This window comes from Adiantum capillus-veneris, chromosome 4 (assembly GCF_014529385.1).
Source record: "Adiantum capillus-veneris isolate H3 chromosome 4, ASM1452938v2, whole genome shotgun sequence".
In the NCBI taxonomy this organism is placed as follows: Eukaryota; Viridiplantae; Streptophyta; class Polypodiopsida; order Polypodiales; family Pteridaceae; genus Adiantum; species Adiantum capillus-veneris.
The window spans coordinates 60,273,367-60,300,384 of NC_140934.1; the positions used below are offsets into that span (position 1 = coordinate 60,273,367).

General features: G+C 43.6%; 1 protein-coding gene across 1 annotated transcript in view; it reads left to right on the forward strand.

The window, feature by feature from the left end:
* LOC147459263 (Ribonuclease III family protein) overlaps positions 1-21,096 on the forward strand; it is a 75,513-nt gene extending 54,417 nt beyond the window's left edge. The window contains exons 4-5 of the mRNA XM_086510561.1: positions 19,707-19,793; positions 20,259-21,096. Coding sequence (XP_086366687.1) covers positions 19,707-19,793; positions 20,259-20,576 — 405 coding nt within the window. The 3' untranslated portion in view covers positions 20,577-21,096. The remainder of the gene's footprint in view (positions 1-19,706; positions 19,794-20,258) is intronic.
* Positions 21,097-27,018: the final 5,922 nt, after the last annotated feature.

A 27,018-nucleotide genomic window follows, 5' to 3' on the forward strand; every position in this document is an offset into this window, starting at 1 on the left:
AACTTTGTCAGCTGGACGATGAAGATTATGGTGATGTTTATGCAGTTTGACCTTTGGGACTGGCTTACCGATACTGCCAATGCTGTGTGTCCTGGCCTTGCTCTTGCATTTGGTGCTCCTACATCGACATCATCAGCTACCACTTCTTCTGTAGTGTCACGTGCTGGCTCCTCATCTACTTCTTCTCATGGTACTACTTCTGGCGGATCAGGTACTGTGATTATACAGGCTATGGTGGATCAGTGGAATTTGAACCATCATAGAGTTTACTCTTTCTTACTCATCAACTATGCGGATAGCGTGTTGACGTCTTTACGCTCTCACACCACTTGTTAGGTGCAGCGGAATGATTGTTTGCGCTTTGCTCAAGATGAGTGCTCCGAACTGTGCTCAAGGTTCCTTTTGTTCTTATGGAAGGGAGAGCCTTCCGTTCTTAACGAGAGAATGCTATGATCACAAACAAAGTGAATGGACACTGTGCGTGCAAGTGTATGAGACTAAGAGATAGAGAGAGAAGAGAGATATGACGCCTGAGACGTTGTAAAACCCTTCTCCGAAGGCCCCACTCTCGTCGGCGAGAGTGGTCTACTTATGATTGCACAACGTGGTACAAATGGAATGCATGAGACTGATGCAAGTCTAGGCTATGTTGACGATGACGACGACGGTGATGACGAGACCGACCTAAGGGCTGAAATCTGCAATCTTTCTACTGCTGTCCAAAAACGCTATGGGCTGAAATCTGCTACAATCCAAAAACGCTGATTTGGGGGGCTGTTTTCGGTGGGTCTTTGACGCAGAAATTCTGCAGGTTTAGGGCTGAAAACTGAGGTTCCTAAAGGCTGAAAACTGAGGTTCTTACCGCGATGAATCTACTACACTTTAGGTTGAATCTTGTTGGTCTTTATCTGCTGCTGAAATCCAAAAACGCTAGGAAAGCTGTTGGCAAAAACACTAGGTCAGTTGGTTTCTGCTGCGGAGAGATCTGATGCAAAAATGCTATCTACTGGGACTTGTGGGCGATGGTGCTGATGCAAAACGCCAGGCTGGTGCAGTTCCAAAAACGCTAGTGGAAGGGGTTTTCCGGCGATGGTCTTCTTGCTTGGTGGGGGAAACCGCCAAGGTCCTGTTGAGAAGTTGCCTGCTGAGCTTGGCTCCTGTTGCCTCTTCTGCCAAATAGTGCTAGCTTTGGTTTGCTTATATATTTTCTTACCCTAATTGCCCTACCTACTTTTGTTGGAAAGTCACTTAAATTAATAAGTGAAAAATGCCAAAAATAGTTAAAATAGGCTAAATGCACTGGAAAATTTCCTTGATGGAATCTGGTGGATTCTGATGGGAATACTGATGATCATGCTGTGTGCAACCAGAGGATATGCATCTACACTAAGTGACTGGGCATGCACGGTCTACGAATAGACTGACAAAAGTGCCAGATCACTTCTAATCTAGACTGACTGGACTGACTGAACCTTGATCGTGCTGTAGCTTGTCCACGAACACGTAGGGTTGGATGTGTCATGTGACACCACTGCACATGAGGTATGGGGTTTCCTTTGCAACATGTACGAGACGAAGATACTCGGAAGGATCCTCGCTTTGGAAAAGACTTTGATGGACTTATAGGTCTCGCCATTTTCGACTATCCAGGACTTCATATCCCGCATGCTTCTGCTTCGTGATGAGCTAGCAGCTTGTGGTCACCAGATCTCTTCCGGGGCATGGCAACTCGGTTGCTACTCAAGCTTCCCGACACTTATGATTCCTTGTTCTTGTTACTTACTACCCCCACGCGCTCTACTCCTATCACTTGAGAGGAGCTCTTACTCGCTGTGCAGTAGATAGCTTAGCGCATTCATGACAGAGTCACCTTAGACGCCTCTGCAGGTTCTACTGCATTGGTTTCTACATCGAGTAGGGGTGGTAGTGCTCCCGGATAGTCTAGATCTGGTTGTACACCTTCTTGCCCTGGCATTACTTGTATCTATTGTGGAAAGAAAGGTCATTTTGTAGCAAAATGTTATAAACGACGGCGGGACCGCAAGAAGGATTCAGATCCTGAGGATGGGACGGCTTCTTGACAGACGTTTGCCACTAGACCTTCACAGGCCAATGGCTTCACCTCTAGCTTCATCTACCTCCTCCTCCCCTCTTATGTTCGAGATCACTTTTTGGCTTTGAGTTTTCCGGTTTACCACCTTGGCCTTCTATCCTTTTGTGTTAGAGTGCTCTGCTTCAGGGGGGGTTCTCTCTCTTCCGTCTCTCTCTTCTGCTGACCTCCGCCGATGAGCTCCCTTCTTTCCCTCATATGTCCTCTTCAGCGACTTGTTCTGCTGTTAGCCTCTCTATCAGCTTTCTTGTGCGACTTGATCAGCCTGACCTAGCTTCGATCATCATCACATTGGTGTTGGACGGTTCGTCGTTTTTTGTTTGGCTGGGGCTTCTTCTTTTCACACTCCAAATTTGCCAGGCGTGTTGCATCTTCTTCCTCAGCGACTCCGGATCTGTTGTTGAGGGGGGGTGTTAGATTCTTCATCTCCAGATGCTTCGCACACTGCCTACAGGCTTCACACACATCACGTGCACTGGCCCTTGGTTGTGGGTTGGCCACCCCTACACCTGCTAGAGAGGGATCTTCAGGCACATTTAGGGTTTTGCTCAGCACTTTGCCCGGCCGGACCTATTTTGGTCCTTTTTCATTTTTTCCTCATTTATGGGTGCTTTGTGCATGGTCGTTGGGGCTTCTGGTCTGTCCTACCTACTCCCTATTCTCCTATATATAGGAGGGGGGGTATGCACTCTGCCATTCATCTTGTCTTGTACACAACAATTTTTGCCATCTGGAGTTATTGGGGCTTGCAAGCCTTCTCCATCTGTCTCTTGTGTGTCCATCGCCATTCTCTCTCTCTCTCTCTCTCTCTCTCTCTCTCTCTCTCTCTCTCTCTCTCTCTCTCTCTCTCTCTCTCTCTCTCTCTCTCCGCTGCTCACTCTGACACTCTCCTTTGAGTTTGTTTCATGGTATTAGAGCCGGCTTGGCTATTCTCTCTCTCTCTCTCTCTCTCTCTCTCTCTCTCTCTCTCTCTCTCTCTCTCGCTCTCTCTCTCTCCGTTGCTCATTCTGACACTCTCCTTTGAGTTAGTTTCATGGTATTAGAGCCGGCTTGGCTACGAGAGGGATTGTGTGCACACCTGTGGATAGATTCTTTTCTGCCGGACGAGGTATTTTCAGTGGCTAATTGTTGAAATTACTGATTTTTCTTCTTGTGATCAATGTGCAGGCAATATTTTATGTACTATTTGCTGATTTTACATAAAATCAGAGTATGTGTTTGCTGATATTTCTGAAATTTTGATAAAATCATCATTGCCTCTTCTTGTGTGTTTCTTGCCAATGCGAACACACACACACACACACACACTTTCCCCTTGTGCAAGCATCATCAGTAGAAGGAAGAGAGGAAATTGTAGAGAGAGAAGGGGATTCTCCATTGTGGAGAGAGAAGACCACCAGCGTGGAGGAAGGGGCTGCTTGTGTAGCGAGAGAAGAGGCTTACCTTGTAGCGTGGAGAGAGAAAGTGTGCTGCTGATCGCAACGTAGAGAGGGAAAATCACCAACGTTGCAAAAGGGCTATTGCTTGCGATGTGGAGAGAGAGAGAGAGAGAGAGAGAGAGAGAGAGAGAGAGAGAGAGAGAGAGAGAGAGAGAGAGAGAGATCTTATGTCAAGTAACTCCTTTTGGTAATGTCAATTGTCATTGCTCTTGCAATGCTTAAGGATATTAATGTATACCATCTACATGGTTTGATTCATTAGTGCTTGGCACTTCTATCACTAAATTTCATAAAAATGTTGCATGTTTTTTAGTGAACTTCGGGATTGTGACGAGTTCGCCATTATCCAAGAAATCATGATTGATTTCAAGGATATTTTTCTTAATGATCTACCTCTTGGCTTGCCGCCTTCGAGAGGAGTAGATCATGCCATTGAAGTGGTGGTGATAGTCGACCATTTTCGAAGCAACCCTATCGGTTTAGTAAAACTGAAGAGGACGAGATTCAGTGGCAGCTGAAAGATTATTTCGACAGGGGGTTCATTCGACCAAGTAAACCTTCGTGGGGAGCGCCTGTGTTACTTTCTGGAAAGAAGGACAACACTACGCATTTTTGCATGGATTACAAGGGATTGAATAAACTCGGTGTTTAAGAATAAGTATACGTTCTTGCGTATGGATGATCTGATAGATCGACTCCATGGAGCATTATACTTCACGAACATAGACCTGTGATCAAGCTATCATCAAATACGAATCAAGTGGAAGGAAGATGTTCCTAAAATGAGTTTCCATGCACGCTATGGCCGATTTGAGTTTTTGATCTTACCTTTTGGTTTGACCAATGCTCTGCTATGTTTTAGCAGATAATGAATGATCTGTTGCGACCGTTTCTCAGCAACTTCGTTGTTGTATTTCTTCGAAGTTGCTGTATTTCTTGATGACATCTTGATTTACGTCTGAAGTCTATTCGAACATCTTGCGTATATATGCGCTGTTCTTGACGTACTGAGAACTAAGAGGCTTTATGCTAAAGCCTCTTAAGTGTGAATTCTTCAAGAAAGAGCTTCTTTATTTGGGTCATATTATTACTCGCGATAGAATTTGCATCGACCTTGATAAGCTGGATAAAGTGCGATTGGCCTATTCCGAAGAATGTACGCCAACTAAAGTCCTTCCTATGCTTTATTCAATTTTTTCGCAAATTTATCAAGGATTATTCTGAAGTCGGTGTTCCGTTTACGCAACTTTTAAAAGGGAGGAATGAAAGGACCAAAGTCTTCGGGGCCTCATTGTAAAGCTAATCCTCCTGTCATAAGGAATGAGCATCTCGATGAGAGCTTTAAGACACTAAAGCACTTGGTGACTACTGCACCAATATTGCATATTGTGGAATTTAGCAAGCCATTTGTAGTTGAAATGGATGCTAGTGATAAGACGCTTGGTGCGGCGCTATATTAGGATGGACGTTCTGATGCGTTTGAAAGCAAGAAATTTCCTGACGTTTAAATGCGTTATCCAACAATTGAAAAAGAGCTTTATGTCGGAGTCCACACTTTGAGGAAGTGGCGGCATTATTTGTATGGCTCTACCTTTGTTGCATGGATAGACCATCACTCTTTGCACTATGTCTGTGATCATGGTGATCTCAGAGGTCAGAAGGCTAGATGGGTTGAACTTCTGTAAGAATTTGACTTTGAGATGTGACAGAGAAAGTATTTCATTAGAGGTGGACTATTGTTTAGAAATGGAAGAGTCTGTTGTCGGGAATGGATGAGATTCGACAAAGGATTTTGTTCGAATGCCATGATGTTCCTAGTGTTGGGCACCTAGGCATCCAAAGAATATTAGCATTGCCCAAACGATATTTCTATTGAAGATGCGCTCTTACATAGAGAGCTATGTAAAGAGATGCACTCAGTGCCAAGTCAACAAGACAGAGTGCATTAGGAAAGTTGGTCTACTACATCCATTAGAAATCCTAATTTGGCAAACATGAATAAGCTCATTCTTTCAAATCTCCAAATTTCTCAACTATTCTCAAAGCTATCTACACTCTCAAAGCGATGACGAACTTGTGTTCAGTGAGTGCTATGAGCACACTGCACACCTCTACTAGAAGGAACGAACTCCAGCGGCAATCATGGACAATGCCTATTGGGAGGAACGAAACTCGGAGGCAATCAGGTAGGGTATTTGGGAGGCACGAACACCGGGAACAATCAGGTGAGTCAACTGCTACCTTGCGAAGCACCTCGAGCAGAGAGATTGGGCCCTCTGTGCCTGGGGTGGATAGACCACCCCGCGGGGTGGAGGACTTTACCTTGCGAAGCACCTCAAGCAGGGGGATCGAATTACTGCATGGGGTGGGGGAATTTACCTTAGCCTCCGTTGAGGCTACCTCGAGTGGGGGGATTGGACCCCCACGCTTAGGGTGGATAGACCACCCCGCGAGGCCTGAGCCAGTGACATGAGACGGATGGAAAGAGTGTGCATGACACGTCTGACACTGGCAACGTTGAAACGTGGAGTAGCCTTTGGTGAATCCGGTTTAGCATGTGTTTGGGGAGCGGACAATCATAGTGTCCGCAGCTTTTGGAAGCAGTTGGAGATTGCGAGAGTGGGAGCTAGTGTGATCAAAGTTAGAAAAGTTACCAGCTTGCAATGTAGGAGTGTACGCTTTGATCTCTATACCCACTCTCTTAGCGCAGCTAAAGCGCTTGTAGGTAAGCTAGTTGCAGAACAATGCTTCAACAAATGGAGATGCAGACTGTCGAGACCGTACCGAGACCAGGCCCGTAGACCAAGTTCCACCTCCGCCGCCGGGGAGCAGTCTGTCAACCACGTCAAGGTAACCACCTTCAACGTTGACGGACTTAGACATAAAAGGAGTGAGCTTGGATCGTTGATGGGAACCGGAAAATGGAACATTGTCGGGGTGCAAGAAACCCGAATGTTCCAAGGATGTTGGCCTCTTAGACTCCTCGGTCACGTGGTCTTTAATGCCCTAGGCACCGCAAAACCGGGAGAACTTGGAATGGCGTCTCTAGTCGCAATTGAGCTCCGGCCCTTTGAGCTCAACTTCTCTTCCCCGAATCAAATTTTCATACAACTTTTTCCCAAAGGTTCAGGGGCTTGGATTCATGGAAATGTGTACATTCCGCAGCGCCAGTTGGGCGAAGCCAGGACAGTCGCTTTGAAGGCCCTCGCCCGGACGTTGGGGGCCATCTCGAACAAAAACCTACCGGTAATTGTTGGAGGTGACTTCAACATGAAGACGGGAGTACTGAAGAAGTGGCTACTGAGATGCAGAAGAGGATTCGAGAGCTTAAAGGTTCGAGGCTCGAACCTCACGTACCATTCCAGGTGGGGAAAGGGAAAGTCGGACATTGATCACTTTATTGTGAATGAGTCCTCCGCGAGACAACTTCTCAACAATACAGTACAGAGGGGGATAGACTTGTCAGACCATTGGCCACTAGTGTTCCACCTACATTTTGTGGATTCGGGAGTAGCAGCCAAAGCTACTTTGCCGTCCGTACCCAAATTGGACGCATGTAAGATGGATGTGAATTGCAAGTTGTTCCTCGATGACAATTGATGGAATACTCTGCTGCACCTCGAGCATGAGGACGGGCGTGCGACCCAACAATGCTATGACAAGTTTGTTTCCGTTGCTACATCAATTGCCAAGGAGGCAGGAGCTCTTACCACGAAGCCCCCGTCGAGGCCAAGGTCAGGTTGTCGAGGTGAGGAACAAAGCTGCGAACACTAGGGCTGGCCGGCAAGCGGTTAGGGAGTACAAGGCAATAGCACTTCATGCGAAGGCCGCTGTCCGTGACAGTAACAAAAGATCCTTCGAGCGCTTCGTGGAAAAAGGGAATGAGCTCCTAAGGGAGGGTCAAATGAAGAAATTCTTTACCCACCTCAAGAAAATAGTTGGGAAGGGGCAAGGAACTATTGCCAATCAACCTTTGAACGCAAATGGGGAGCTAGTAACGGAACCAGAGAGGCAATTACAAGTATGGGAGGGTCACTACTCCAAGGTATTCGTCGATACGGACGGTATTAGCAAGGATCCGCTTGCATGGTATGACAAACACGTGCGCATCTGGCCTGGTATGCCTGAGGTATGTGACCCGTTGAAGTGGTATGAAGTATGGGAGGCCTGTCGGCGGTTGAAGAGGCACAAGGCAACAGGTGGCGATGGTTTACCACCCGAATTCTTTAAGCTGCTTGTGAAAGATAAGGGGCTTAGGTCGGATGCGCGTAAGTTACGATCGGAGATGGGCAAGGCATACTTGCACATGATTGAGGGCATTTACGACACCAGAGACATCCCGGCCGGCGCTAGCGACACAATGATTGTGTTAATCCCCAAGAAGGGCGATTTGACCAATACTGATAACTATCGCGGGATTGCGTTAATCTCCGTTGCCATAAAAATCCTCACTACGGTCGTGATTAGGCGGATCACTAAGATACTTGAAAAGAGGAACTTCTTTAATCCCGGCCAAGCAGGATTCCGTACTAATGAGGAATGCATAGGGCAAGGTGCATGTCTGAAGGAGATCGTGAAACTCCGTCATAAGGATGGGAAACCAACCTATGCGGCGTACGACACAGTACCGCACGAGGCGTTATTCCTAAAGCTCACTACGGTTGGCTTGCAAGGTTGAGCACTTAGATTTTTCCAAGCGCTCTACAAGTCCACCTCTGTTAAAATCCGACACATGGAACAACTGTCGGATTCAATTCCCGTGCAGCGGGGAGTTCGCCAAGGATGCTCGTGATTGCCCTGTCTATTCAATATATACATTAACGATAGTTTAGACGTAGATGGGGAAACATGGGGCCTGGAAGTACCTAACCTCCTCAAGAGAATTAAAGGACTTCTTTTTGCTGACGACCTGGTTCTACTTGTTGACTCTCTTGAAAGCCTACAAACAAGCCTTGACAAGGTAAGTGAATGGGCAAAGACTTGGGGCATGACCTTTGGAATCGATAAATGCATGGTCACGGTGTTCCACGGAGACCTGCAGAATCTCTCTATGAGGATCTTTATTCTGGGTGGTGAGATGGTTGCAGTAGGTGAAACGTACAAGTACCTTGGCATCGACGTAGACTCGACCTTTTCCATTGAACGCATCGTCAAGGAGCGAGCGGACAACGGGAGGAAAAGCCTATTCGCATGTCAGCACCTACTGGCAAACCGAGCGATCCCTATATGGTCTCGACTGACTGTTTTTAAGGCGTACATATATCCAGTGATTTGTTATGGCGCGGAAATTATGGGGCCCCACGATTAACGTGTCCTTCACTCTCTGCAGCGCCTCATCGCCACCGGGATGCGAATGTTACTCGGAAAGGGAGCAAGGTCAACCTCTGTAGGGATGGCAACTCTCCATCACGAGTTTAACATACCACCCATACCTGCCTTCTGTGGGGGACAACGAGCAAGGGCTTTTGACAAATACCGCTCGGTTTCATCTACCTGGATAGGCTCCTTGGTAAACAAGAAGCCTAAGAACCAACCGTTCAAGAAGTGGACTTGGACGACAATAACCCAGAATTGGATGAATAAGTATATCCCAGCGGCAGACTTTAGCTCAATTCACTACCACGCATGGGACAAGTGGGACGAGAGGCATTCGTGCCTGGTGTTGGAGCCCTGTAAGGCGGCTAGCTTTGAATAAACACGTGGATACCTGCTACAGCTCAATAGGAGCACTATAGTGAAATAGGAAGGAGGAGAGAATGTTGGCTCTCGCGAGAGTAGGTGGGCTCAAACTGGCGGATAGTTACATGTGCGGACACAGCATTTGCACGCTGTGCTCCCAGTTAGAGGGTCGTTCGCTTTCACATTTGCTGATGAACTGTTCGGCGGTTGATGAATCCAGGGGGAGATGGCTAAACTGATTCAACTCCACCTTCAACGCAATTGACCCTTCGTTGGACCCTGAAGAAAGGACCGTTATCCTCCTTGGTGGGGAGGTCGCGGGAAGCGGGGTGCCCTTCTGGGTACACCGTGATCCGCACTCGAGGGACGGAACCGTGGGGCACGTGCCTGTGGCAAAGTTCCTGGGTGAAGTTGTACCCCGGTACTTGGGTGCTCTGCATAGGCGGATGGGAAGATAATACTCCCCTTCCTATGCTGTTATTTTGAATCCGATCCCTTCCGGGGGAAATGACGTAATTCTCCCCAAGCGAAGCCAGATGAGGTACAAGAGCGCCCAAGTGCCATTCCCCCCCGGGGGGGTCAACTTCACCTAAAAGGGGTTGGGAGGTGCAAAAGGGAGACACCACCAACCTCAGCGGACGCCACCTGTTAGCCGACGCCCTTCCAAGCGGGTATGACATTTCCTAGGGGAAAACCATCGGGTTTCAAAGGCAGTTTAGTGAGGTGAGCGATAAGTTACTTGGAGGAGGCAACTCCAAAGGGAAGACCGAAGCAAGTCCCGCAGTACCTGGGCCTCTGAACGGAGGTACTTGGTCGCTGTCACGCCCAAATCAAGTTGGCAAAATGGGTCTCTCAAGGGAATAGTCATGGCCCTAAGAGTGTAGATAATTTTGGCCTCTCGTAGTCCAGAGGAAACTAGTGACAAAGCGTCTGCCTTCGGTTTCTGGGTGCATAGTCCTGGTTGTTCTTCTTGTATACTTTTTTGGTGTATGAGGAGAGTGGCAGGGCGTACCCTATCCGACTCCGAAAACAAAACAAAACAGAAAAATGGACAAATTGAAAGGATGAATCAGACGCTGGAAGATGTTTTGAGGGCTTATGTCTCTCATAGGCAATTTGATAGGGAAAGATACCTTTCACAATTATAGTTTGCCTACAATAGAAGCAAGCATTCTGCTATTGGTGAATTAACCTTCCTGAATATGAAACTATTTTGGTCTTGACTTGTTTTTAAGTGCAGGAACTGATAGACAAAATGACTGCAGCATTTTGGTCTAGATGATCTCCAATAGACATGGTTGCAATAGGGGTTAGTCAATCGGGCATCTATGAGGTGCCGACTGGATCTAGATGAGATTGCTAACTGCATTGCCGATAAATCATGGTCTAAGATCCGAATAAATGTTGAATGTCATGTGATGTCTTGCGATGTCTTGTGATGTGACTGTCGATTGTTACATGTGCTAGATGTGTGTTCCTAGTGCATAGGTACTAACAGTCAGTGTCTGCTAAGACAATTTATGGCCTCTGTTTGTTTTGCAGGCGTAATCGTGGGCGATTACAATGCTTTCAAGAGGGGGGTATGTCACAAAGTGGATGATGTGGTAGCTGGTACACACACACCCTCTCCCTTGTGGGTACTGCCAGAAATGCAAGCTGCAACGTACGAACATTCCGAGAAATGCGGCGGAAACTGCGGGATTGTACAGGGTTGTTGACGTGGCATAAGTACGCAGGCTTTTTGTATGTTGTTTTTCTACGCACAAGCTGGGAAAAACTTACGCAAGGTTGAGCGCTGCTTTTTGGCCTTGTTTATTTAGGCAAATTGGAAAGAGAGAGAGAGAATTCTTTCACTGCTTTATGCTACACAAGTAGTTGAGAGAGAGAAACTAAAGTGCTTTAATTTTAAAAGCCTATTTTAGAGGCTGTTTTTATGGGTAGCTTTTAAAAGAAGCTTTTGGGGCTCTGCTTTTGGCATCCCTTGTATTCTTTAAATAAGCTGGCAGGGGCCTCACAACTGAGAGCATCTGGATGCCGAGTCTGAGTGTGAGCGCCTACCCACACTCTTGTACTTTGAACTCAGATTAATATAAAAAGAAATACCAAGAGGGGCGCCAGTCTTTGGGGCCAATATCTCTAGGCATGGAACTCCGCCGGGCCAGTGTCGAATCAATTGTGAACTGTGAACTGTTTGAAGTGATTATTTGTGGTGTCGTGGTAGATTCTTGACTTGGAGTGTCCAAGTCTGTTACACGTTTCAAATCACCTCATTTGCACAGATTTGCTTACGATGATTATTTAATTAAATGGAAGGGCCACTTTGAAAGTTTGCTACTAGGGAATCGGATAGAGCTATAAAAGCTTAGTATCCCCACTTTGTTGATGAGGACATCAATGGTTCTTAAGGGGGGAAGTATGTTATGTCCCGATCACAGGATATATATGTTTGTGCGCGCGTGCGTCTCTCTCTCTCTCTCTCTCTCTCTCTCTCTCTCTCTCTCTCTCTCTATATATATATATATATATATATATATATGTGTGTGTGTGTGTGTGTGTGTGTAAGGTGCAACGGAAGTGAATATTGATATTGCTCAAGATGAGTGCTCCGAACTGTGCTCAAGGGTTCCTTTTACTTACGGAAGGGAGAGCCTTCCGTTCTTTAGAGAGAGAGTGCAGTGATCACGAACAAAGTAAATGCTACTGTGAATAAAGGTGCAGAGAGAGAGAGAGAGAGAGAGAGAGAGAGAGAGAGAGAATACAACACCAGACGGTTCACAAACCCTCCTCCAAGGGCCCCCCTCTCTATGGCAAGAGAGGTCTATGCTATAGATTGCACAAATCTGGTACAATAGTCTAGATGCATTGGACTTGCCGACGATGTCAGCGACAATGACGAGGATGACAGAGACAATCAATAACTTAAGTAAAGCAAAAAGACTTGGATCTTTCACAATTAATAACTTAAGTAAAGCCAAAAAGACTTAGATCTTTGACAGTTTTTTTCAAACTAAAAAAGCACAATCTCATGCTAACAAAACTATAAATCACAATTGAAAGTTTTGAACGAGAAAAAGATCAGCAATCTTATAAGAAGGATAATTTTCATTTCATTTGATGATTACAAACTAAAAGAAAGTCTCTCAAGAAATTGATAAACAAAAAATGTAGGTGACTGCTTCATTATTTTGAGCAAACATATCAAAATCTCTATTGATTGAGCTCCATCTAGTAGTATCCTTTGTAAGATCCTGCAGGAAGGAATAAAAAGAAAGATTTGTTAGATACCATGCACATGAGTGTTCCCGGGGTGGAAACTGAAAACACTATGGTTGAGATGCTGAAATCTGCAAAACACCGACTTTCTGTTGATCTCTGACACTGTGTCAGCGAGGATGACGACTCGACGACGATGCGCTGAAAATGCAGATGCTGAAATCTGAAAACAGCGGGCGGAAACTGTAAATGTTGGCTGACTCGACGGTACGGCGAGGATCTATTGCGGGTAGGTGAGATATGCGAGGTTAGGGGTTGGATGTGCAAAGTCTAGGTGCTGAAAACTGAAAACGTTGGCTGATCTTGGCTGATCTGGGGTTGGAAACTATAAACGCTAGGCTTGAGCTGTTGCTGAAAAACACTGGGCTGATCTGCAACTGAAACGCTAGAGGAGCTGAAAACGCTAAGTCTTCTGTCGGTCTTATTGAGGAGAGAACACTGCAAGTTGCTGGAACTTCTTCTGTCTCTTCTGCTTCTACTGAGTGACCACTGGGTTTCTTTTATATTTCCTTAGCAATTTGCCCTACTTACTTTTCCAACAAAAGTCACTTATTAATAAATAAGTGAAAAATGTGTATTTTGATAAAAAGGGGTCTATGCTCTGTAAAATGCTCATGATGGGTACTGAATGCCATGCTAATGAATATGATGTGTGCAACCAGAGGATATGCAACTAATCTAAGTGCCTAGACATGCACGGCCTGCTCACAGGCTCAGAAGGGCGCCATAACACTTGCTAGGGTGACCTGAACCCTAGACCTGAGATAGCTTGTCCACATGCAGATAGGGTTAGATGTGCACGTGGCATATATATATATATATATATATATATATATATATATATATATATATATATATATATATATATATATATATTGAGAGAGAGAGAGAGAGAGATTTTATTATCGTCCTCGGAGGTCAAATATGACCTATGAGACCAAAGTTACATGTGATGTAGTATGTGTATGGTTGATGAGTGACTCTCGATGCTCCAAAATTGTGGTGATGAGAGTCGCAATGGAGAGCCCACACTTTGGCTGGGAGAGGAAAGTGTGTAGGTGACTGAAAATGTGAGAGAAGCAAGTTCGGATGTGACCAAAAGTTGAGTACTCTAGTAGTGTGTGGTACTCAGACTCTCGAACTTGCAGTGAGCATAATGTGCACAGTCGATTTGACTCTTCTCCATTGCCCCAACGCCCTATCTCGCATCGAAGGAAATGAGAGCTAAGCCGAATGGCTGCGATAGTGCGTATCGCCGACAAGGGGACATGCTCAAGCATGTAAGTGTGAGTACGGTTTCCTCTTTCAGCGAAGAACATGGTTTTGTAGTTGGGGGCAATATGGGTGGTGTAATGTATGAAGCGTGACCCACCGGATTTCTCCCAAGCTGTAATACATTGGCGTCGTAGAAAAGCTTCATTCACTTGGGAGTCAATTGAAGCATCATGTAGCAAGTGTAACGCATCCCATCTCCCAAACCACTTCTTAATGTGTTGCATCCATCCCGTGCTCAAGATCTTGCTTTTATGCGTCTTTGGAACTTTTTTGCTTGCTTCCCATGCAATTGTAGGAAGTCGATGTGAGGGGTTTTGACGCATCTTTATCATGTACTCCACAACCCTTTCTAGGCCCATAACCTCAATTGGAAGACATCCCGACTCAAGAAGTAGGAGCATATATGGTGTTTTGTGTCTTCGCTTGGAGAAAGTTTGTAAGTAAACGCTTTTGGACATTCTCAAACTCTTTCCAAGTAGACTTTGAGATGCTCCCGCCCCACACTTCAACTCCATAAAGAAGAACCGGTGCCACCAATGCATCAAAAAGATACTTCTTGAGAACCCAACACTTGATGTTTCCCGCATTACACATGTTCTCAAATGCATAAAATGCTCTCTTTCCCGCTTCCAAACGACGCATAGCACATTCATATTGGACGGAACCTCAAGGCCAAGGTACTTAAAGCTCTCAACAACTTCAAGTGTCTCATTGTTGTACACAATGCATGGCTTCTTCTTATGGTGTGTTTTCACAAGCATAACCTTTGTCTTGGATTCGTTCACAATTAGCCCACTGTGCAAGCAAAAGTTCTCAAGAACAACCATAAGCTTTTGTGCATCTTCTAAAGTGTGTGCTAGAAGCACTACATCATCCGCATACAACAAAAGCATGATTACCGCATTGCAAATAGTGACCTCTTCAATGCCTTCTTCTTGCATAAAGTCAAGTACCATTTGTTCCAATTGATCGATGCATAGACCAAAGAGAGTTGGTAACGACGGACATCCTTGTTTAACCCCAATAGTGCTTACAAATTTTTTTGAAATTTCTCTTCCCATGCGCAATTGACAAATCTCCTCATTTGTAGTTATCGACCCCCACTAACAGAGTGCGAGCGGTTAGCCCGCAAGGCTAGGAATGTGTGAGGTCACCTCGAGGAGGTGAGGCTGGGTGGTATGAGATGCTGGGCCTTACAAGTGCACGCCTGTGTCCTTGGACACTGGCCCTAGGGACCAGCAAGGAGATGCCTACGGATGGTGGTATGGTCGGGTGGTTTGTCCAACGCGTGTCTATAGGCGGTCCGTGTAGCCGTGAGATTCTGCTTTAAGTTTGTTTCAAATACCCTTCTGGATCTGTGAGCCTCTTCTTATCTTTATGTGGAAGGTTGTTATTACCATCATGCTCCAGCTCCCATGTTGACGCCTGATTGATAAGCTCCCTAAGGTTAGAACATCTAAAGTTATTTAGAGCAGTATGAAGTTTGAAGTGCATATCTCCTTGACGTTTTCTTAGTATTTCTAAGTGGCCTATCCTCTTGAAATGCTCGACTTTTAGGAGGATCTCCCAAGATCTCTTGATGTAATCTTTCAAAGATTCATTCTTTCTTTACTAGGATCGATCCCACTCCATCTTCACATCCCTTTTAAAATTGACGAAAAGAAATTGAGACTTGTCTTCTTCTCCTTATGCTTTCATCAATGCTTAAGCCTTGAACTTAAAGAAGATGCACTGGTTGTTGAAGTTGAAGAACGGTGAAGAATATCGACACCTTTGCCTATGATGAGGTCTTCTATGACGGAAAAATGATTGTGTGTCATAGTTGTTTCCGTACGTACGTCCGGCTGCCTTCCGTACCGTACGGTACTTCCGTACGGAATCCGTACGTACCGTACGATTCCGTACGTGCATGGCTTTAAAAAAAAAAATTCGGCCGTCGGTTGCTTATCCGTCTGGTCGGACTCTTTGGGCGAGCCTTTTTATAAGCCAACCTATCTTATTACCACATTACAGAGTAGCAGAAGTTAGAACTCAGTCTCAAGAGTCTGCACAGTGTCTGCACAGAGACAAAGGAAGTGTGGAACGCCGCCGATAAGGTTCTCCCTCCCTCCCTCCCTTTGTGTTTGGAGTCAGCAAGCCTGAAGGAGGCACTCTAGAGTCGTGACCTTGCGAAAGATTGTAAGTTTTGTATTCAACTTTGAAGTTTGCGTTAATTGTGTTGCAGAGTTATCATGCCTCGTCGACCTAATCCTCTTTGGGCCGAGCACACCAATGTCCTGAGAGTTGTCAGCACTTGATGACGTTTAAGATGAAGATGAACTTCGGCTTCAACATATTCTTGTCCTTTGTTTGAAATTGAGCGCCCTCTTTTGCTTGAGCCACCATGCTTCTTAGAGATGGGAGAGCTTTGTGATCGGCTTCTTTAACTATGATGATTGTGCTTGGCAAGGTACCCCTCCTTCGCCTCATTTCTCTTGAAGAGCTTTTCCCATTTGCTTCATTTTTCTTTTTGCCCTTCTCTGATTTGAGAAGGTGCTCATGGATCTCTTGATTCTCTTCTTGCTCCATTAGTAACAAGAATTATGCCCAACAATCGTGCACTCTAGCAAATGTCTATAAGTACTAAATGAGTAGGGGTGAGGATCAAGCTAAAGCTCTAATGCCCCCATACTATTGTAGAGTGCTTATTTTTATGCATTCACTTCATAAAACTTGGAAAATATATAACAGACACCAAAAAGAGAGTAGATAGACAATGAGGGTTGAAGATAGGCATCCCCTCCCGGAGGAAACATAGTTTTGCGCCACCCAAGTCCTTTAGGGAGAATCTCAGTTACTATCAACCTGAGAGTGAGTTTAGGTTCATGCATAAAAGGAAAACTATAAACATATGTAGAGCCTTCCAATTTGTACAAAATCAACCCACTTTTTCCATTTAGTAGTGATTCATCTTCGTGGTTACATCCATGATGAAAGGGAGAGCCTGTGGCTTCAAGAGAAGGCTGTATTTTTCAGATTTTTAGGTCTTTTGCTGTAAAAGTAGCAAGGTAGAGAGAGAGAGAGAGAGAGAGAGAGAGAGAGAGAGAGAGAGAGAGAGAGAGAGAGAGAGAGAGATGGCTCCTTGAAGAAGGAGAGAAGATGTAGAGGGGAAAAATAGTGGAGGCGTAGAAGGTTCTTGAATTTGGACAGAATTATCAACGAGAAAAAGATGGTGAAATGAGGGTCGAAGAGCTGTATTTATAGGTGAGGTTGCCCCGTGATCATGTGTGGTAGCCTTGAGACGGGTGTCCAAGCACCTATTGAAAAGGTGAAGCATCACATGTCAAAAAAGACATCACATGTTAAAAATGGCAACACATCTCAAAAAGGGTAAGGGGGGTTGACAAGTGTCTTGTCTCCTTTTGAAGCCTTCGTGACAAGTGTCTTGCCACTTGTCAATCTTCTAGAACCTTCCTCCTAGAACCTTCTTAAATCTTTAGTGGAGAACTACCAAAAAAGAAAAAAGAAACATGAATATGGGTATCAAATGAAAGCTCTTTCCGAGTACTTCACGCTTAATCCAAGATGCTTATGAATTTATAAACGCATTCAATGCAATCAAACCACATGTATTCACATTGATAGTTTTTCATGATCATGCCGTCTTATTGATTGTAATTGTCTTTTCTGGCGGATCTCGCCCATTCTCCAAGGCTTTCAACTCTTTGTGTGTGCAAGTATGACCCTGACATGCAAGAACTTTAAGTCGCAGGTGCCCCTTCCCGGGTCATTTGAGTGGAAGTGTGCATTATCTGTGCTCTAACCCATTGCGTGGGTCCATCATAACATGTGACTACCCATCTGTGGCCAACTCAGATGCACTATTTTGCTATTCTTTAAAGAGGAAGACAATTTTCAAATGCAAAAATAAGAATTATTAAAAGAAGGATACAAGATCTTTGTCTATTGGGTCGTAACATCAACCGGAGAGTTAATGGGTAGTTGCACAAACGGAAAAAAATCAACAATGAGCCTCCAAAACATGTGAAGAGACATTTGAAAGAGTGGTAAAAAGCGAAAAAAAGTAGAGTTGAGCACAGTAGGTCAATTCTTGCATAGAATTAGACCATTGGCCATCCTACTTTTGGACCCTCTGAATATTTTCCTTTTGCCTAGACTCGTGAAAAATATTTAGAGCACCCTTTATCTAGTAAAGCCTTTTGACAAGAGCGAGTCATTCATTTTGCAATTTATGTTGATCATTGAACATAAATAACATTATCAAATTGACCAGCATGAAGCAAATATCATCTGTCAAATGTGCTCCAAATATGCTTAAATGCATAATGATTGAAAGTGAACCTTGGATCATGTGGGCAAACATGGCGCCATAAATCCAACAGGCCCAAATCAGATCGTCCCAAGCTAATCGTTCAGCCCCAAGCATATGAATGTGGCTCATAGAGCTGTATTCTCGAGATAGGGCCGTATTGAAATCGCCACATAGGAAAGCATTATGTAGCCAAATCAGATCGTCCCAAGCTAATCGTTCAGCCCCAAGCATATGAATGTGGCCCATAGAGCTGTATTCTCGAGATAGGGCCGTATTGAAATCGCCACATAGGAAAGCATTATGCAGCCAAGGATAAGAAGAAGCTCCCTCTATAGCTAAGCATGATGCAGTGATCGTTGGGGAGCCTGTTGCAAACTCAAAAGTTTGACCATACATGCAACATTGAACAACTAGCCAGCTGCCTGAGACATCTCTATAAGCCACTTCATGTTAATTACATATTGCTAATAAAAGCCTCCATTTATTCTGATCACAATAGGCCTCTGATATCATAAGAGAGACATCTTATTAGAGCATTAAACATGATGCATGTACATGATGTATATATTAGCTATGTATTAAGGAAGGAAATCATGACATGTCAAGTCTCCTGCATGGCCTCCATGTGATCAGTTCCCGAACGTTGGCCCTCATGCATTGGATATCCTGTAATTTAGAGCCCAAATCCATGTTGGAAGGGCCACCTCTAACAATGTCCGATCAGTAATTTGCAACCGAGGTGGAATTGAAAGGAGAACTCGAAGTACTAGCATGATTAGAAGCCGTCTAGTGTCTTGACAAGATAGACTATCGAGGAGGTATTACTACCTCCTTTGGAATTTGCCATTCCTATTTCTCGATCCCTTTATCTTTTTGAGAAGAAGTGGTAACGCCCCCTGATGCAGCGGAAGGAACAATTTTTGCCTTGCCTTTATCCTTATCCACTGTCTAATGGGAGGAAATTGTTTTATAATTTCCTTATCTTGAGTGGAGTCACTCTTTGCTGCAGTAGGGAGCGCAGCAGCAGGTGGAGGAGAATGTAAAATCAAGGGGCCTTCAAAAAGCATGTGCCCCAACTTGTGACATGCAAAACAGGCACCATCTCCTTACTTGAATTTAAAATAGCGAGCCCCCATCCCCTTGACATTTTCCACCTCAATGGCCAATGCAGGTGGACGGTACTTTGGTTTTAGGCCCCTCAGTTAATCTCTGTAAGTTGGTTAGGGTTTGGATTTTAGAGTCCTAACCCCGTGGATCTTCAGGTAAGCTCCACGTCAGCAGTTTGTGACGCACACATACAGCGAGGCCACACAGAGCAGAACAGATCACAGTTATGGCGATGAAAATTATTAAAGCTAAGCTACTAAAATAAAAATATTATGGAGGCTTTTAAAAACACGAACGAAGGCTGAGAAAAATTGACGAAAAACGGTAGTGTAGAAGAAAAAGCAAACGTGCTACAGAAGCAGGTCACCTTTGTCTCGTCATCCAACATACATTTTACAGGGGCCTCTTGTTTAGCTATATAATGTCTTTTCAAAATCTTTGATTTAAGGTATAGTGATTAATTGGCCTTTAAGTATCTTTCTTTGTAGACTGAACATAATTGTTCTTGCAGCTTTGTTTTCTTCATCCTTCAATTCACAAGGTGGAGCATCCACGGTTTTGCAATGAGAGATTGGAGTATCTGGGGTCCAAAGTTCAGGTAGCCCTATCTATACAGTTTTTTTTAGTTTCAAGTTTAAATGCAGAGCTTAGAGGTGATGCTGCCTGAGGAGTGTCGTGGCCAACCTGGCTCAAATCCATTTTTGTTTCCTAGTTGCACACATGTGCATATGGTATGAAGCCTTTTCCATGACCACTTGAACAGTAGGTTGCATCGAAACTTAGACCTTCTGGTGGACAAGGGGAATTCCCTCCAATGTGGCCTGCCTCTCTCATAACAGGTCTCGAGTTCAAGACTTTGTTGGATAGGTCCATGAGGTCTCTTTGGATTCGTTCATATGATGTTAAAGCTTCTCTACAGGGCAGTACAAAGTTGGATACAGTTCTCATCCCCCTTGTTTAGAACCTTATTTTTGTGAGAGGTGTCGGTCTAAGTTTTCTAGCCTTGATCCTCTTTGCTGTTTGAAATTTTGTTCCTAATCTCTATGGGTTGGTGGTTGTACAGGATGTGGTCATGGCTGAGAAGCTTCTGATGAAGCACTTGGATGCACCTGGTTTCTATGTCAAAGAGAAGCACCGGAGGTTATTGTTCAACAGACTTTGCGGAAAGTACTTTCGTGAAAAAAAGCTGCAAAGGTTCATGATAATTGCAGAAGCGCGTAAGGAGCTCTTTGACAAGGCGAGAAGACTCAGGAATTTTGCCACCACAGGATGCTCATTAGCACTACATGCTCTCAGCTATGTTGTTTATGGGAAGGCCGAGGTCAGGCGCCTCATGTTTGAGTTCCTGGACTTTGAAAGACTGCAATCAACGCTTGAGTGATCGATGATCTTGTGAAGCTCAGCAAGCTTGTGCTCTGAAGCGACATTGTAAGTGGACACGGGGGTGTATGATCCCTGATGCAGAGCAAGCGTCCCAAAGAGGTGGAAGGCTCGTGGATGAGTTTGGTATATGAGGCATGAGATAGGTTTGAGCAATATCATTATCTAACACTGCTGGGCCTATGAAGGGTTTGCTGCTAATGTTAAATTTCTATTTGTGCTAGACTCGGTACACATTTTTCCAACGAGGGCTTTGCCACCAAGGTACGATTTGTTTTTTCACTATGTACTCACACAACAGAGGATGCTGAGCCAAAGTCGTTGGCCTTCCAGAGATGATGGGCATAAGAGCTGAGAAGTAAGTTCTGTAAAGAGCAGACATCCATTTCTTTCATGGTACAACAAAAATATGGCTGGCATCGGTATTTTGTCGTCCAAATGGATTGGTGGACCACAATGATGTAGATAGGTGTGATTGGTTATGACAAGTTGAAAGCATATTGAAAGTATTGTTTAGAGCATTCCAAAGTATTTTTCTGATTAGGTGTGATTCCTAGCATAGTTTATATGTGCCCATTCAAGAGTTTTTTAGATGCTTGTTCCTTGCAAGGCGAATGCCTCGCCTCATAACTGCGTGTGCTAACACGAGCTTCTCCATTACCATACTCGCCTTTGAATGTGTGTGACGACTACAGCTATCGTCCCAAGGGCAAAGACTTTTATAAAAGCGGCAGTTTACTTGCAAACCTAGGCAATGCCCAGGCTTTTTGTGTGTATTAGCGAACCTGCCCTGGACTTTTCAAACTCAGCATCAGCTATCTGCAATTTATCTCTTGTTGCCAAGGTGAGAGAGAGAGAAGCTTGGAAGAAGAAGAAGAAGAGCAGCATCAGGTGTATCTTCTTGTTTGTGATTGGTATAATGGGTGTTGTATGAGAGACATTTTGTGAGGCACTTGGAGAGCAGGCAGTGCGGGTCATAAATTTTTAAAAGCATTTTTAAGATAATTGTTGATGTTCCAATGTAAGACCATTCCAATTCTGACTAAAACCCTTAGGGAATATAGAGTTGTATTTGTATGGTCTTATAAAGACTTTAAAGGGGTGGATCCAGTGATTTGTCGGCACACGGTCCTTATGAATGTGAGGCTAAACCATTGAGACAAAGGCTGTCTATCTAAACTGTGACTTTTGCTGAGAAGAAGAAGAAAAGAAGAAAAAGAAGAAGAGAATTTCAACGTTGCAGAAAACTATCCCCAGAGACCTTAAAGATCTATCCGACGAGGGGAGAGAGAGAGAGAGAGAGAGAGAGAGAGAGAGAGCATTTTTTGAGGAGGACAAGCTCTTTCTGTAAAGCTGGGAAGTGACCCCTGTTCTTGGCATGGCAATTATGAAATTCCACTTTTTATCTGAATAATTAAAATGCTAGATGGTCTAATTGTGATCTTTTCAAGGAGTCAACTTTGTTTTGTTAAAATAGCTAAAAAAAGGGGACTTTTTTGAGTGCATAATTTGGGCAATTTTTAAGAAACTCTCATACTTGTTATTTGAATGCACACTGACATCCCCTAGTCCTCACTCTTCTGGTATCTATTTTTTATACTAGTCTTGTTTAAAAGCCTTGGGATTGTTTATGCCTTTTCCAAACAACACTAAGTGCTTCAGATTTGGTAGGTTGGTTGCTAAGAATGCTCATGGATTCTTAGCAACCTATCTCACCTTGAGATTCCCCTTTGGCTAAGGTTAATAATTGACCAAGGTTGTCGTGTGGGGGCAAAGCTTTATTATTCTTAGTCGATTATTAACCTTAGTCAAAGTGGAATCTCAAGAGGATTTTTAGAAAGAGAATGCTAGTAGTAGGTTGCCCCCATTAAAGGATCCTTTTCTTTCCCACTCCTCTAAAAGTCAAACTCGGGACAATAAGAAGCCCCTAAGACAATACCTCCGGTGAAAGTCACGTGACTATGTCAGGCCAGCACCATGACTTCATGCGAGTTTACAATGGCATCATATGTATGTGAAGGCTTGGAAAGGCAATAACCACACTATTGGATCCATGTAAAGTAGCAAAGAAAAGGAGTCATTTTTAATGTAATATACAAAGAACTATTGATGAGTCTTCAACTCAAGACGTGTGTGTGTGTGTGTGTGTGTGTGTGTGTGTGAGAGAGAGAGAGAGAGAGAGAGAGAGATGAAATGAAATGTTATATTAACGTCTTCAAAAGGCCAGAATGACCTATGAGACCAGACAGTTACAATGTGGTGGATCTGATACAAAGTCAAGAGTAACAAAAATGACAATAAAATGACATAATAAAATTTTAGAGAGAGGAACCTTAGAGAAACAACTATAAAAAGATTTTGGAGGTCACTCGCAAGTGATTTATCCTCATTGAATTTGTACTTAAATAGAGAATAAATATTATTATTAGAAAAGTGACTCCCGATCTCCTTCAACACCAAAAGGGCACATGTTTTAAATGAGGACCCAAAGTTTGGATTAATTGGGAGAAAATGGACACAAAAGTTGTATTGAGCTTCAGTATGGGGGCTATAAAAACATGTCTCCGTGGTGGATGTGCGCTAACTTGGATATTGTTGAAATTAGTAAGCACCTCAATTTCTAAACTACAAGCTAAGATGGATTAAAATTAACCTTAAACTTCATAACTAGTTGAACTAATTTAGAGAGAGAGAGAGAGAGAGAGAGAGAGAGAGAGAGAGAGAGAGTTTGAATACAAAAAAAACAATTGTATTTGGTATATGCTCTAACAAATGAGTACGGGTGCATACATATTTATTGCACTATGTGCTAATTGCTTGATAACACCTCATATTTACGTGTGAAATGATCTCATCTCCTTGCCACATCAATGGACTTGCCCACTTTTTACTTTTACCCTTCCATGTCACCCACATACACATGGCTTGATGCTACATATTTGCTAATTGATCATACAAAAAAATTACATGACAATTTATCATGCCTGCTAAGTAGGCCATGTTCCCATAGACTAGACGTGACGTGTATCATTAATAACCCCCATCGTCAACAATTTAGGCAATCTAGGAACCATACCCCTCCCAATATGATGTTCCTCACACAAAAGACTATCGGAGCTACAACCCTCACCCTAGTTCTCAATCTGAAACATCCATTATATAGTATACAAGACAATACATTAGGGTTGAAACATGGCAAAAGTTTACTTTTCTGTAGTCTTCATGACCTTCAAAGCATTGTCACTAACATAGCTGGAAGCCTTTCTTGTTTATTTTCCTCTTTTGGTAATGAAGCTTACACATTTGCTATGTTTTGATTTAGCACATTTACAAATGTAGTGACTAATGTAGAATATTCTAGTGGTAGTGTAAGACTTGGGTTATGGCATACAATTCTCCACCCATCAAACACCTATATAGCTCTTGCTATCATAGGTCCCCTTGCCATGCCATGTGGGCTCATAGCCGCTTGCCCAAGCCTTGTCCAGAACCCTTGGCTTCACATTAACCCCCTCCCGGAGAAGAATTTTAGTCGTAAAAAATAAAAGCAAAAAATTGTTTCTTAATCACACTAATGTTCTTCCAAGTGGAACTTTCTTCAGGCTTGTCCTTCCACTTGACCAATTTTTTTTGTAAGATTGGAGACTGGCACATACTCTTCACCATGCGACCATGCTATATATAAGCCCTTGGCGTACTACATATAGACCCCATGTATCGTATGTACGTCTTGACCCTTGGATTGACAATACTCTTTCCTTAGAGAAGCGCTTTCGTCCTCAAAAACAAAAGCGATGATATCTTTGTAAGAATACTAATGTTTTCCACAATCCCATTCCTTATGGATCCAGTTGTGTACATTTGACCAATTCATGGTCTAGAAGGAGGTTCAATGAAACCAAAAAAAACATACTGATTTCCACATTGTTGTCCTTTTGCAAACATTTGTGCAACCCAAATAGCGTGTAGAATCTATTTATAACTCACTTGAGTATTTTCAATGAGTCACCACCACTAAGAACGAAGGACCAGGTTTTAGACTTTGTGAAGCTATTGGAAAATGCAAGAATACGTCTTCTCAAATTTCCATGAAAGTGACATGCTCATCGACAAAGATTAAGTCCTTGACTTGCTATCATTTCTCATTAGTAAACAACCCCACCCTAATCACAAGCTAAGATGGATTAAAATTAACCTTAAACTTCATAATTATTTGCACTAATTGAGAGAGAGAGAGAGAGAGAGAGAGAGAGAGAGAGAGAGAGAGAGAGAGAATACAAAAGACCAATTAAATTTGGTATATGCTCTAACAAGTGAGTATGGGTGCATACATATTTATTGTACTATGTGCCTTGTAAACCCTCGTGGCTTGGTTCATGCCGACACCTATTGAAGAACAAGTTAGACACGTTGCCAAGTCTCCCCAAGCTCGTACACCGATAGCATATTCCAAACTTTGGAAACTACTATGTACTATGACTAAAATTGAAGCCCTGCTTCACACCAAGTATAGTGTAAGAACTAAACATGATGGACCATTTGTGCTCAGAGTCAAGGTGTGCTCCTACCAATATGTAAATCTCATAGCAAAATGATATCGACCTTGTCGATCATGTATAGATAATTGACCTTGTCAAGTTGTATGTCTTATTGAGAATCATAAAGTACCTTAGATTTCCCAATGTCGAGAGGAGGTAGCTTAGCCATCAAACTTCATCGAATTGCCAAAACCCCTCTTGACCAAAGCAACATATGCTTGCTCAAGATTTAAGAAGTGCAAATTTGTAAACTGTAAATTTAACTTGCTTACCCGACTTGCTTGAAGCACCGCCTTTGGCATCGAAATTCATATCACCACATGATGTGATTTTCCCATGTAGGATGGATCACATGAGTCAAAGCCTTGCTTCCACATGCAGAATCACATCTTAAGTCTTGCTCGTGATGGATGTTTGTATGGTTTTACCAAACTCGTGTGTCTGCTTAGTCGGACTTTAAATTGCTTCTTGAGACCACCTTGCCAAGAGCCCTCGTTTCTTGCACAAGCCTTGCTTGACTGTGGTCTTTAAACAAGTTCTTTTCTCTTGCTAAAATTGTATTTGTTGGGCCAATCTTTAACTCTTTAGTTTGGGTACACAAGCGTTGCTCGTGAATGGAGCCATGTTCCTTAGTCCAAACTGTGGTTACGACGTTCTTTGTTGAATGGTGATGTGATGACCATGGTCACACTTAAATCCGTATGTAGGCTCCCAAGGTACCATAGCCAAGGTTAACATGATGACATGCTTAGTAATGATTGAATCAAAACCTAATAACATCCTGTGAAATATACTCATAGATGGATTAAAAAAATCCACATAAGTTAGAAATTGCAAACCTTATGATCATTTTTTTGTTAGTGTGCTTGGAAAAATGCCTTGCATGTTGGCGTATTTGTGATTCCCTTTGTGACATCTTGTATGTTGCATGACCATGCATCCCTTGTGAAGATCTTTGAATGGCCTCATTGATCGGATATAAATTCTTTTTGCCTTGCTTCTCCTTAAACTTTGCAATCGGAATACGTGGGCAAGCCATGATCATTAACCAAAAACCAAACTCTAATTTATTGTAGCATCATGATACCAAATATTTTCATGTTGTTAAACCTAGCATAGACCTCCCCACAAAACCAAACCAAGCACCAATCCTTGGGCCATGGGAGGGCACTCTTAGGGTGGCCCTTGGCACCCTTGCTGTGCCCTAAATTAATGAGTGTGAAAAATAAATCCATCAGCGATGGCAGCAACGTGCAAACCCTATGAGTGAGAGAGGAAAGGATATGTCGGGTTCTATGAACCTTGACTTAGGGCACAATGTTACCATATACATGTGGTAGTGATGTGTGTGAACACACTAGGACCGCCAGGGCATTTTCCCCCTCTTTAGGAGGTTTTTTCCCCCGAGCATTGTATATACGCCCATCACTCTAGGGCTATCTATCTTTCTATTGCACACTAAGTAACACAATCGCTATTGTGTGCCTTGAGCTTACTTTGTCTTCTCCAAGCTGTGTGCATTTCTCTGCAACCCTAATTCCAACAATTGGTATCAGAACAGGTTACGTCCTCCCGAGCTTAGTCGCCAGTTGCTCCAACACACGCCTGCTCACTTTCTCCGATTACAGTGAAGTTTGACGAGCGTTCGTAGGTTGACATATACTTCGGGAAGCCTCATAGAGCTCAGTTTGCTCAGATTTCTGATTCGGGCTCATTTCGGCCTCTGTTTCCACTACAGGCAGGTCTGCACAGGCAATTTTGTTATTTTGTGCAAAATTTTTGTCAATGCCGATTTTTGCATAACATGTGCCTTACAATATTCTACGTTTGGTGCTATATAGCACGTTGTTCTGGCTCTGTTTCTCCTATTTTCGGACAGCCTTCACATCAGGTGCAACATTTACC